Below are 14,306 nucleotides of genomic sequence, written 5' to 3'. Positions count from 1 at the left end.
GTTCGATTCCCGGCGCTGCCAGATTTTCCGAGAAATAGTGGGTCTGGAACGGGGTTCACTCAGCCTCGTGAGGATAATTGAGGAGCTATTTCAAAGAAATAGCGACTCCGATCCAGAAAACCGAAATTAACGGCCGTGGGGATTTGTTGCGCTGATCACGCAACACCCTCTATTCGCTAAAATTTGCACTAACTTCGCCGACAAGCGGCGGTCGCTCGGTCGGTATAGTTCGCTTGCGGACTAAAACCACGGAGTTTTCTATCTCAGAAATAAAGACAAATTGGAATAACTGCCTACATGAAAGAGAGTCCTTTCTGAAAACCTAACAATCGCTTAGTTAGCTACAGAGTCCGAGCCAAAGCTCAGGCGATTAGACTCCTACTTCACATCGCGGTGGCCCTGTTTGTGTCCCGGGCAAAGTGGCACTGGGGCAATTTTCCTCCTAGTACTTCGGTTTCCCCTGACAATTCTCATTCCAACAAATGCTCCAAAATCATCTTTTACGCGGAACTGGTACAATAGGTCAATTAATGGCTGCCGTACCAAAGGACTTGTCTCCCCGACCCCTCGAAACTAAAAAATAAAACAGTCAGTATAATCCGTGTGCCGACCGAGATTCGAAATTGGCACCTCCATAGTACAAATCAGAAGCGCTAACTCTCTTCCCATCTTGTTCGAACAACTGTTCCAAGCCTATATAGGCCTATGTGTCAACAAACACAGAACATTGCGTATTTCATAATTGAAAATTTAAGTACCGTTATTTTCTATACAATAAAAAGACAATGTGATTAATTACGCACTAACAATGCAAACGCATCGGGACTGCAGGTAGTTCCGCTCGGCACTAGATTGAGGTCAGTGGTTACTTTTACCCCCGCTTTCACCCGGGGAAGAGCTACGGGAACCGTTGGACAGGAAGCTGTGAAAATGAGACAAAATCTCTTGTCCCTGCCGGGAATAGAACCTGATTCTTTATTCTCCATCTCATAGTCTAGTGGTTATACCGACATTTTCTAAATAATAAAGGTACAAGAAGAAAGTCCTGTTACGATATGTTTCATGTCTTAAACCGCTAATAGAATAATGTTTATCATTTTTCTATCTACACAATCCTGGTATAAACACCATACGTTTGCATGTACTAAATTTTCGGCCTGTTGTGGCCATCAGGTACGCAGAGCCTTTACAATGACCCCCCCCCCTTCTATCTTCTATGAATTATCGGAACCGAAATTTTGCAAAACCAAACGCATTTGTTTCAAATAGTTTTACCTACTGGCCCATGAAATTCACTTTGCCGACTGGCTTAACTCCTAGGATTCTGGACTCACAGATATTGGATAATGTATGTTCGTACTTACGTAGGTCAGATCTTCTGCTCTGAAGATGGTGGAAACAGGTACTCTCGAAACAATGGTGTCCTTGTACCAGGCGACACGGCGTCACACCCCAGACGACCGTATTCTCAGATGTTGTCTTATGTAAACTTATATTGCGTATGTGAGGAACATAAACATAAAATGACAAAATTACCATTGCTGTGGCAGACTGGGTCATTGCCCATGAAGCCACAGGGCGGGATGTCAGGTGGGGGTCCCTCCCTGCTGCCGGGCCAGTGGATAGTCTTGTCTTTAACCGGCGTGTAGTTGCGAGACAGCCCGTAGTAGTGCGCCACTACCTCGAAGCGGCCAGTGATGGGGTCCAAGTCCAGCACGGAGTAATCCGCATCTCGGTCACCACTGTCGTCAATCCTCACGTGACCTGTTATCCCTGTCAGCAGTCAGGCGGTCAAGCGTAGCATCATTAGCTTTTGCCGTGGTTTAGCGCCGGTTCAGGTGTTAGTTCCACATACAGTGCGTCAGCTATTCGTAAACTACAAGGAAGCTTTTACATAAATATAACTAATAAGTCCGTTGTCTTTATTCCACAAGTGAACTATACCGACCGAACGACCGCCGCTTGTCGGCGAGGTTAGTGCTGACTTTTGCGGATAGAGGGTGTCGCTTGGCCAACGCAACGGATTCCCACCGCCGTTAATCTCGGGTTCCTAGACCGGAGCCGCTATTTCCTGTAAATAGCTCCTCGAGGTTGAGTGGACCCCTTACCAGACCCCCTACTTCTCAGAAAATCTGGTAGCGCCGGGAATCGAACCCGGGACCTTTGGATCTGTAGCCAGGAACTCTGACCACTAGACCACAGAGGCGGTCAAATATAACTAATATCAACAGTATTTTACGAGAATGTCTTTGAATTCTGTTCTTCTGAGATAACCAGAATGTGTTTAATCGAAACCTATGGCATATTCCCTCCAGGCCCAATACAATCAGGAATGATTGAAATTGATTAGGGAGATCATATTCCCGTCAGTTATGATGTTTAATTTATCTGGCGAGGTCACAGATACGTTAAATAAAAAGAACTCTCAAATTACACACCAGTAAGTTGGTCGGTTTTAAGTGAGTGCCGTAAGATATCTTCAAATTAGAATACAGAACAATATGGCGTCGGCACGAGTTCAACTCTCAGCACCTGGTTTGATGGAGATAAATATATAACAGTCGGAGGTTGTGAATTTTACTGTGGAATCAGCACAAATTACAACACCCAACACTTTTACATAGTGAGAAATACAAACATAGTGGTAGTGGGAACTTTGAGTAATATTGGACAAGTACATGTAGTTGGATTGTGTACTAGTGGAAGTTATCCATAGAAACTAAACACTTATTTGTGCAGTTATTACTTTGTAGTTAACAGTAGCTTCAGTATGTAGATTGAAACATGTAAGGGAACGTAGATTTGAGGGTACTTCTTGGATTGTCAAATATTTTGATGGGTTGTTATCAAAAATTCGGAGAGAAGTCTAGAAACCCGAGATTAACGGCTGTGGGAATCCGTTGCGCTGACACGCGACACCCTCTATCCGCTAAAGTTGGCACCAACTTCGCCGACAAGCTGCGGTCGTTCGGTCGGTATAGTTCGCTTGCGTACTACACGCCACGGAGTTTTTGTGTGCTACATCCTTTTTGGGAGTAGAAGAGTATGATAAAATAGAAACTGGAGGCAGCAGGTTCTTCTGAAAATTTTATGACGATCTACCAGACTGCAAGGCGTCACATCATGGAATAAAACAATTTTCACCGTTAGCCCCTGAGTACCTCAAGACTCGTTAGTTGTCTTCTAGATTTGTTCCAGTTTCTGGGATATAGCGACATGTAGGCTTTGCTTGCTGCCTGCTTCATGCTGGTTTCTTGTTTGTCCTACTTTTCAGCACCAAAGATAGAGGCGATAGGCTCCTCAAAAACTTTGGTTGACTTTTAACGGACTACACGCCGTTATATCCTTAACGCAATCACCGCCGCGGGAGCCCCAACCCCTACTTGGTGCCATGAAATTATTCCCACTACTTGTTTCTTAAATCACACTTTTATTGTGTGCGCGATGTTAATCTCACCATGAAAGTCGCGGTTCCACATGCGTCGTGTGATGGCGGTTCCGTTGTTGATGTCTCCTCCTTCTGATAATGTTTCGTTGAGTGCCATACCAAGCAGGTAAACGCCGTCATAGAAGGCGCCAACAAAGAAGTTCACCTGCGGATCACAAGGTGTGTAGAATATGTGAAACACAAGCGCCTCTGATCACCAAAATATAATGCGAATTATTCATAAGCCTATTTGTTCCATTCACAATGATTCTAGATAACAGATTTTGAATAAGGAAGTCTAGAATGTTTACGAGAAATATGGGTCGGGATCGAATCCCGATGAGGTGGATTTTTTCAATTTACCTAATCCTTCCAGCCGCACTATGGCACTCATCGCTTAAACGAATTTCTGGTTTCGAAACTACGGCCATGCTGGGGTTCCAAAAATACAATAAGCAGAGTGTGTACCTCTTCTCCTTCGGAGAACGTATAGTTATAATCCTGTTGAGCCAGGCGGCGAACGCTGTCAGCAAATTCCTGGAACTTTGGACTTGTGGGTGTCAGCAGTGACACACGCAGAAGAGCTTCATACGCCTTCTTGGCCGTGTGGTCTTGTCGGTCCCCTACCTGCCAGTCATGGTCACTCCAATACGGACCCTGTTCAGCAACAAACATCACTGCATGGATCGTCCTTCTGATCCGACCCAGTTCAGCCGACTGCGCACAAGTAGATACCTTAATATCAATGGAATTTCCACTGTTTGGTGCATTTTCTTGGGTCCTTTGGGAAAGTACATGTCAAAGTACGCAACAGTCAACTGGTATAAAAATCTAAAGCTTGCCGTTCTGTCCTATTCGGTCGTTACGTAGCAGTGGAGAGCTGTTAGTGATTATGGATACAAGTGCCAAGCGGAAGTGGGATGTGCTGATCCGTTGCGATCCCCACTTTTGCCGAAAAACTCCCTTTGTTAACAGCGTGCATATTCAGTGAAATGGTGATTGGGAGTATAAATGTGGAAAAACGAAAGAGTTTTCTGTGGAAACTGTAGCTATAGTTCCGTATTCATTTCGAGTATTTTTCTGGTTTCTTGCATTTAAGATAATTCAGACTAAGATGTGACTGCTTATTACAGCACTGGAAGATTATAAAGTATACATACGAGTAGAAAGGAATGGAGCAGATGTTGGTGATGTCCTACATGTGGTTATTACATAAATATACTGTATAAATTGGCAGTGTTTATTTTGTATCTGAGAACCAAATTATTCAAACAACGTCTGTTATATGTGGTCAAGTTGTGACTAAAAATATATATATCTGTTGCTTATTGGTGAACCAGACAGCGATCAGTAAGATAATCTGTTGCCAGATGAAGAAAAATATTAGGTATTGCCCAAGAAGATTAATTTTATTCGCATCCCTTGCCGAAAGTGTTTTCTTCAGCTACAGTACGTCTCATTGAATGTAGATGTTCTTTTTTTTTTAATAGAATTTTATAAGTGACTGAGGTTAGGTATTTCTGATTTTAACAATTTCCCGTTGGAATGTCAACGGACTTTTTGCTAGTATTGTATAACTGATGAAATTACGTCAAGTTTTGTCTGTACAACTGACAAGATAACACGAACCACATTAACACATTAATCACATTAATTTTCTCATACAATTAATAATGTGATGGGCGTGCAGTATCATTCATTAGACCTAGTGATTTAGAATAGGTGCTCCTAACGGACCAAACGACGTCGGAAACTTCCATCTTATACCTGGTGACAGAAACATTTTCCGAGGTGTGTTTTGAAGAAATTCAAAACCATGAACAGTGTCCGAAATAACAGTCATAGTTATTGAAGTATGTGTTATTCACATTCTATCGGTGTCTACAAGTAACTTTGTTTTAATAAACGTTTCGTCCCTTTAAATATGGTTTATATAGAAAATCGTGATTATTTTCTACCTGGAATATCTCTACGTCCAGGAAGGTCCAGTCACCGCGAGTCATCCCTAGGGAGTATGCAGCCAACATGAACTTCCGCACAAGAACGCCACGGACACTCAGGATCAGCACTACAACAACAAAGGCATTTCCTGTATAACAGGTGACGTACACAACAGTATTTTACCAGCGTCTGTAGTAACATATACAGAGGTTGATGGCAGGAACGTGAGAAGAGCTGGATCAAAGAAGAGGAAGTAACAACTGCATAACCCACCGCGGCGGCCCGTGTTCGATCCCGGGTCTGGTCAAGTGGGATTTGTGGTGGACAAAGTGGCGCTGGGCGGGTTTTCTCCGAGTACTTCGGTTTCCCCTGCCAATCTTCATTCCACCAAATTCTCCATCATCATAATCACCCGGGGCAGGCTACAGTAAGCCAATCAGTGGCCACCTTGCCGAGTGGACCCAGTTGGACTCCACCCCCAACTAAGCGACCAATTGCATAATACGTAAATACGTACATGACGGAGAGAGTACGAGATGCATGGCATAAACCAAACATGTACAGAAGAACTGTGAAAACCTGAAGAGAAAGGCCACTTCGGATACTTACGACTTCAAGGGATGGATAGAACAGAAATACAGTTATAATAAACAAGGAGAGTGTGAAGATATGGATTGGCTTGAACTGTCTCAGGATAGGGTCCAGTGGCAGTATCTTATGAACACTGAAACAAACTTTGCGTCCAATATGTGGCGGAAAATTATTTCACCCTTTTAGCGACTATATTAACGAGGACTCCTCTCTTCCGTGGAGTTAGTGAAACTTCTAAGAGTTTGCCATATGATATTCAACAGATTGCGGGAAAACTAAGGTCTACTTAAGCTCATACGTTACAATTAGTAATGACGTCATCCTCATTGAAGTTGGCCGCACTGTAGCGGTGTCTCTGGCGGGGGCGCATCATGGACCAGGGGGTGAGTTGGGACACGGTTTGGGACATTTCCTTGTGGTCCCGCTGGACAACGTCAGTCTCAGGGTCTGGATTAGTATGACAAGTCGGGACTGGAGGCTCAGCTCCATAAACGGCAACGACATCTTGCGACCGAAGCCTCCCACGTGACGGCATTATGACTCGGGTATTACTATGGTTTGCCCGGGACGAATGCGGGAGGGTACTCGTATGGGGGTAGCTCCGGCTACTTGAGCTGTCTCCCTCGAGAACATTTAAGGTGCCGCAACACTTTAAAACGGTTTAAACAATCCATGTGGAGGGGTGGGAATAAGGAGTGACTTGCCACCCCAGGGGCGATCCATTCATGCGGCTTACTCTGGTCGTAACCTCATGGCTAGCTAGTCTCGCACCCCCATTTTTTACCAGGGTTACCCCCTTCCCCACGATCGTTCACTTTAGGCCCTGGAGGCTCATCGGGAGTTTATCCGCTAAACCCCCTAAGCCAATGTGTGAGGCATAGTGCCGAGGGCTGCGTGGCACTGGGGTGGAATTTAGCCAGTGTCGTGAACGATCCCCTCGGGACACCAGGCAGCACCCCGTTGTATTTATGCCTTCCGCATGTATTTGGCCCTGCGGGTGGTGACCTTCTAAATTCCCAATTCTCGTGGAACCACTCTGGAGACCAAAACAAAAGAAAATGGACGTGAAGATCTAAAAAGGAAAAGGGACTCCCGTTCATGGAGATCCCTATGAGAAATACTTCAGCAGGGAGCTGGAAGCACCTGTGCACCCTTAAGAGGCCTAGGTCGAAGGGTAGTACTCCTACGAAAACGACCAGACTTACAAAAATACCCAGGGACTCTAGGGGACCAGGGACCTACAAGGAGGTGCCGAACAACATAAGGAAGCGTATCCTGAAGATAATCTAACAGAAGAGGACCTGAACTACATCCTCGAGGAACTGGGAAGGAAGTTCCGTGGAACTCTTTTATGAGAACTATTACACCTGAAATCTTACAGACTGGAGGGAGGTGCATTAATATATATATATGCGCCGACCAACGGTCTGGTCAGTGGCTCGTTAGAGTGGGCTGAGAGCCAAGGCAAGAAAGCTATCTAATACAACGAAATGAAGTGGTCAGTGGAACAGCTGTTACAGCATAGAAATAAGGAAAGTCAAATGATACTCATGAAGATCATGGCAGAGCAGGCAACAAACAGAGTTAGCACTATTAATCTACCTGATGGTCAGTATATTCAAACTGGAAGGGAGACACTGAAAGAGTTATTGAGAGTTCACTTTCCTCATTCACAGCTGATTGATGATTCAGGTGATGGACAGGGTCAGCGAAACCCGGACATATACGGACGCATAACGAATAGGGGACTGGAAACTAGCCAAACGTGTGATCAATCAATCAAAAATGAGACGGGAGCTAGGGACCTTCAAACCATTTAAATCTGCGGGAACAGATGGAACTGTACCGGTACATCTGCAGCAAGGGATGGAACATTCAGTCGCACAGCCGTGCCGCATATTTAGAGCCTGCATGGCTTATGGATCTATCCCTACAGCTTGGAGGCAAGCTAAAGTGACATTTATTCTAAAGTCCCGGAAACTTGATGATACCGAGGCTGTACCTCTGGCGTACATGCTGGCGTCCTTGAGATAGTGGTCATACTGCTCCTCGTCGTTGCCGTCCAGCTCTCGCACGAACCGCAGCAGTCCCTGCTTCCTGAGGCCGTGCTCCAGGTTCTTGCCTGCAACACTCAACGCACGTGTGCATTAACGTGAGACGCGCCCGCTGTGGCACCCGTCCTACTTCATGGATTCATTGTCAAGATGCTACAAGCCTATGTGTGCGATCTCCAAGCTCCCTGTATGTCTGTCTGTGAATCCTGTGAATGTCTGAACCAATCTTCATGAAACTTGGTATGTAAATCATGGCACCTGAGTCCATCTCAACGGCATGCTTCACAAATCACACCCATATATATGAATATTCCTTCTATCATTGCTAGGCAACGGCTCGGTAAACACGTTCCCATGGCAACGAATATACACAAAACAAACTCCGTGGTTTTAGTGCGCAAGAGAACTATACCGACCGAGCAACCGCCACTTGTCGGCGGAGTTAGTACCAATGTTAGCGGATATAGGGTGTCGCTACACTATCCCGGTTCATTATACAGGCTGTTCTTCTGAAAATTAAAAAAAGTTAGAAATTGTTGTCTAAATACCGTGAGCTAACATTGCTTACATGGACAGCCAATTACACTGATTGGAAAGTTCCATTCTTCTCCACTAAAATTAGATGAAATCACCGATCATACTGCGGAAACTAAGACTAGAAATAAAGATTTTTAGTGACAAGTTTTATAGTCTTCTCCTTCCTCCTCCCCCTCCTTTGACAGGTTAGGTCATCTGACCTGTTCCAGTTTCAGAATGAATTGAACCTATGAATCTCACGGACAGTTGGTAGGACTCCTTGGAGGGGGGATCAGCCTGTCGCAAGGTCGCTATCTAGACAGACCCACACAAACACAAAAAAAACGCAGCCCTGTATTCATACCTCGAGGGGCATTCGAATCCAAGATCATGGTGCTAGAACGGGCGAAGACATTTCTTACCTTAGACGGCAAGGCTACTGTGTTCGGCCGATTTTTATATTACATTAATAATTTTCTTTTTGGCTTCATGTATACTTACACTGTTGAACACAACTTTTTAATAAACGTCTATGATTTATCTATAGCACAATCTTCTTTTCAGTGAGAATTATGTGTTCATTTATAAACATGTTAATAGGCCTTCAAAATCCATTCAAAAAGTAGTGGGAATAGGCAGAGTTTGTCTCGGCGTGCATCGCTCCTATTCTCTGTTCCACTTGAAATCAACAAACTGTTTCCTGCACACAGTCTCTCCTTGTTTAATCAAGATCCAGTTCTATTAGTACGTGTTCCTAGAATACTTGGACTTAATTAAGATTCTACAATAAAGCTTGTGCACAACGGAACAGGACATCAAATTGTCGTTTGTTACTATGGAGATGACGACACTTCAGAAGCATCGTTACATGAGCTCAGAGAAACATAAGAAGACAGTTTCTCAAACACTCACTCCAGAAGAATCGATATGTCAGCTCACAGAAACAGAAGACAACAGTTTCTCAAACATTCACTTCAGAAACATCGATATGTCAGCTCACAGAAACAGAATAAAACAGTTTCCCAAATGCTCACTTCAGATGCATCGATATGTCAGCTCACAGAAACAGAAGACAACAGTTTCTCAAACATTCACTTCAGAAACATCGATGTCAGCTCACAGAAACAGAAGACAACAGTTTCTCAAACATTCACTTCAGAAACATCGATATGTCAGCTCACAGAAACAGAAGACAACAGTTTCTCAAACACTCACTTCAGAAGCATCGATATGTCAGCTCACAGAACAGAAGAAAACAGTTTCCCAAATGCTCACTTCAGAAACATCGATGTCAGCTCACAGAAACAGAAGACAACAGTTTCCCAAATGCTCACTTCACAAGCATCGATATGTCAGCTCACAGAAACAGAAGACAACAGTTTCCCAAAGACTTATTCTGGTTGCGTTATATACTTTTCCCTTCCCGTGATCACAAGAGACGGATGTTTATTTGTAAGTGTATTTTCATTGTATCATTATACTTGTATGTTGTGTGTCCTTTATTGTTTGTGCAGTTTTGTGTACTGTGTTTTGTTTCAGTGAGTTGTGACTTATTGTAGAACCACTGCCACCGGGTAAAAACACATTTGCAGTTGAAAATAATAATAATAATAATAATAATAATAATAATAAGTGAAGTCATTGCCTTCGAGCGTCTCCACTACACTTTTCCAGGATTTATTTCAGTCTTGGTATCACTTCTTATGAAAATCAAAAGACGAAATTGGTTTATCTGCTGCCTACTCCGCCGGAACATAACTCCAAATTAGGGGCATTATGAAGATGTTACGCCGTTGCAGACAAGGGAAAAACAAACACGCTTGTCCTGGTATCCCAACAGGAACAGGAAGAGTGACCTCATGGGAAACAAGTACCATTTAACAAGCACTGCGTTCATTATACATAGACAAAAGTAAGTCCAATTAAATCGCGAAGTAACTACACTGGTGAAGCGGGCGGACATGTAGCATGCACTGCACATCATCAGCCCTGCAACTTCCGTATCAGTGCAGCGAGGCAAGGAAGTGTAAAATCAATCCAAAATCATATGCGCCTTTGTCTCGTCGGTTTAAGTACACTGTCTCAAGGTGAGAGAAGAAAGGAACAGGCTTATTTTGTTCAAAATTGGGTTTTGTTTGTGGAATTTAATTGCGTATGATGGATACTGAGTCAGTTTGGATCATGTTCGGCAACGATCACAAATATTTACGTCACATTTATGGACTAGTCTGCGTCACTAACTACACAGAGGAGACTCCTTAACATCATAAAAATATCCCAACCTTGTAAGATATGAAGATTCCTTGTCACATTCACAAGATCAGTCACTGAGATTTCTCGATCAAAATTCTGTATACATTTCTCATTTCTTTCTTAGCGTGAAAATAAAACACTCACTTCTATCTAGAGCTGAAATTTCAAACTTTACCTCCATTCCCGCATACGTCTTCATTATGTGGTTCTTAAGCAAATATGCGAGTTTACGTTTTTTAAATTATAACATAAAATACAAATGGAAAAGGCCCGTTGGAAATTCAGTGGGAAATGTCTTCAAAAAACACTCATCTCCTACATTTCTCTCTGCCGTATTCCTTGCCCATCCTTTTTATCTGTAATTAATATGAACTTAATGTATATGTCTAGGACATCTGACAATTAACGTCATCTGTAAGATTTACTTTACTTACTTACTTATGGAGGAGCCGCCAATTCTGCAGCTACTCAAGAATTTCCCAGCATTTTATGGAACCCGAAGGTTCATTACCGTGTTCACAAGAGCCCTCCACTGGTCCCTATCCTGAGCCAGATCAAATCAATCCATACAAACCCATTCTATCTCTCGAAGATCAATTTTAATATTGTTCACCCCCCTACGCTTTGGTTTTCCCAGTGGTCCCTTTCCTTCTGTCTTTCCCACCAATATCCTATACGCATTCCTTTCCTCCCCCATTCGTGCTACACGCCCACTGAGAGTAATTACGAAGGCACAACACAGACACAATTACAATCCGTTGCCGCGATACGTGTTTGTTGAGCAGTTGCCTAACAGCAGACAAATGCCTCTATCTCCATTATATCTCAGTAGTGTACAACGTATTACTAATGAATGTCCTTATAAAGTCCGTGACAAGACATCGTTTTGGTGTGTCTGAGGACGGTGCTTCCACCACTTACTTAATTAGCATACCTACTGTGAGCGAAAAGAGGTCGGAGCGATCTACAATTAGCCCAACGTGTCTCCAGTTGAACTGTTTGAAGATGCTGCTGAAGACGAGACGCAGGCGACACTGGCAGTACGACATCCTGGTCAGGGTTGCGTACTGCGTCTTGTCCTTGAATATCCCCTGCAATCACACCAGGACGCACAGTTTCATTCCCTGCTGTTGTGTCTCTGGGCTGTTTTGAGAAACAAAGGGGTATAAGCTACAGAACCACTGCTCCAGACGAACGGGTTCGGTGGCCCTCCTTAATTGCTACTGAGAATCATTGGTATATCACATGGAAAAGCAGTGGAATTAAATTGCAGTTGAAAGTCGTTCCTTTCCTAAAGTGACTTTGCAACTTGACTGTTGCTAGTATACCGGTTGTCTGATGTTGTTTAAAGAAGTGGACGTTTCATTAATCCTGATGAATATTTTAAGGCGTAATGGAGACGTTATGGTTCTGTTTTAGTTAATTGAATGAGTTTAATTTGTAGCTGCCTTAATAATAGCTGTCACGACATAAGGTTTCGTATCGCAGGGACGACATACACTTTTCAGCAAGTGGAAGTAGAACCCCCACCTATTGTCTCAGTACATGGAACATCTAGGGGAAATTTCAGGGTGTCTACCGTCGCCTTTCGAACACTTTATAGTGCCATCTTGCAGGGAACTTATATGAAGAAACTGCTGTCATATAATTAGTCGCATGACGACTTAATAAAAGCCAGTTACCCAGAGTTCTGTCAAACACTGAGGCTAATTACTGGGGCGGGCAAATATAAATTCTAATAGAATATACGTATATGTGTGTGTGTATTGTAACGTGTTTGGAGTAGGTACTTCAACGGTAACGCAATAACAATAAGCCGATGCGTAGAGAATGCCGAAACAACGAACGCGTCTCCCCATAGATGAACAACAGAGAGTTCGTTGCGTAACAACGGACTGCCGGAACAGCGGGAACGGAACCGTGAGGAATGGTGTCTGGTATCCGGTCCGCATAACGCCTATATAAAAGAGCCCGTTAGATCCGTACGAACGAGACAGGTGGGATCCAGCCACGGCCAAGGACAGTTGAGATGTCGCATTGAAGTAGAGGAAGTAGTTGTGATACTGCAAGTGGTAATAATTGTAAGGTGTGTATGAGTGAGTGACCAATAAAGATTCGCTAAATCCGAGACCCACGTGAAGTTGTCACGTGACATACCCAACACGTGACAATATGTAAACATGCCGATCACAGTGGCCGCGCGGTCTAAAACATGAACTGTCTTTCCTCACTCGAACACTGGGATCGTGGATTCGAATCCCACTCGAGGAATGGATGTCCATGTGCATTTATTCTGTGTTTGTGTTGTCCTATTTCTAGATAGCAGCCTTGCGACGGGATGATTCCCTGTCCAAGGTATCCTTCCGACTGTGTAAAAAATCAAGAGACTGAAAAAGCGGTCAAGGCCCAACAAAGGGCGATAGAGCCATAGACAGATAGACATTAGTATACGAAAATGTAAATACACACACGTATAGTATGTGTGTATTTAAATTTTCAGTGTGTAAACAAAACAGTGGCCATTATGGCGATACGGTTAAGCCGCAGTACCTTATGAGGTATACCTTTCACTACGTACACACGGTTCGCGGAGGGATACACAAAAACGTCCGCAATGTTTGGCGCCTGTAGATGAATGGATATGTGTGTGTGTGTGTGTGTTGCTTAAAACCAGTTCTTCACGTTTCTGCCTCAAACGCAGTTAGAACTAAGATCAATAATAATAATAACAGTGAAATCCATCACAGTCTCTGGGCTAAGACACAGTTTTTTGGCAGTTCGATAATTGGAACAGAGACATCTGGCTTTCTGCGACGTTCTGTGTGCCGATGAGAGTTGTAGTGGCCGAGGGCCCAGTTCAGGGAGTTCCTATTTGGACTCAAAAGCTACATGAGGGTTTCAAAACTTAGTTCTGAATAGCAAGAAAAATATTTTGTTCTATAATAGTTAATAATTCAAACCAATTCACTTATTTATTTACGTATTTATTTATTTACGTACTTACTCAACAGGCCCCAAAAAATCATAAAATAAGCACGAGCATAGGTGGAAGCAAACAAAATCATATACATAATCAAACAAGAGACAAATTAAGGCAATTTATGAAATAAAAAAATTAATAAGTACAATGGCGCCAGTCATTATTCGGCGAGAAAAATATATACATCTACTACTATTGATTATAATTAATATTTTAGTAAGATGAGAGGACCGCCATGAAGTGCAATGAAGGAAAACAATTTCGGTTCCAAACACGTGAATGTATTTGGAACAAACAGACATTAGCAGCTGAAGGGTATGTAGGGGAGGGGCAATTTGTACTTGAGGAGCAGACATTGAACAAAGAACAATCTCTGACGTAACGAGTTGGACCTCGAAGTCCAACAGACTCCAGAGAAAGGCAGAACTTAGAACAGACAAACTCGAAAGGGGAACATCGCATCGAGGTGGTACCTCCTCTTCCGTAAGTTATGCGGCTTCAGTGGCGGAAGTTGTGGTGGTGGTGGTGGTGATGATGATGATGA

The 14,306-nt window shown here is 43.3% G+C and overlaps 1 protein-coding gene across 1 annotated transcript in view; it reads right to left on the bottom strand.

Moving 5' to 3' along the window:
- Nucleotides 1-14,306, bottom strand: part of LOC111864828 (atrial natriuretic peptide receptor 1) — a 62,289-nt gene that overhangs the window by 29,821 nt on the left and 18,162 nt on the right. The window contains exons 4-9 of the mRNA XM_023852362.2: nucleotides 11,717-11,873; nucleotides 7,962-8,081; nucleotides 5,386-5,495; nucleotides 3,896-4,084; nucleotides 3,458-3,593; nucleotides 1,537-1,773 (exon numbers count right to left, since the gene is read on the bottom strand). Of these exons, the coding sequence (XP_023708130.1) occupies nucleotides 1,537-1,773; nucleotides 3,458-3,593; nucleotides 3,896-4,084; nucleotides 5,386-5,495; nucleotides 7,962-8,081; nucleotides 11,717-11,873 (949 nt within the window). The remainder of the gene's footprint in view (nucleotides 1-1,536; nucleotides 1,774-3,457; nucleotides 3,594-3,895; nucleotides 4,085-5,385; nucleotides 5,496-7,961; nucleotides 8,082-11,716; nucleotides 11,874-14,306) is intronic.

This window comes from Cryptotermes secundus, unplaced genomic scaffold (genome assembly GCF_002891405.2).
Source record: "Cryptotermes secundus unplaced genomic scaffold, Csec_1.0 scaffold1769, whole genome shotgun sequence".
NCBI classification, from domain to species: Eukaryota; Metazoa; Arthropoda; class Insecta; order Blattodea; family Kalotermitidae; genus Cryptotermes; species Cryptotermes secundus.
The sequence above is the reverse complement of the archived record's forward strand: the minus strand, read 5'-3'. Positions and strand labels throughout refer to the sequence as shown.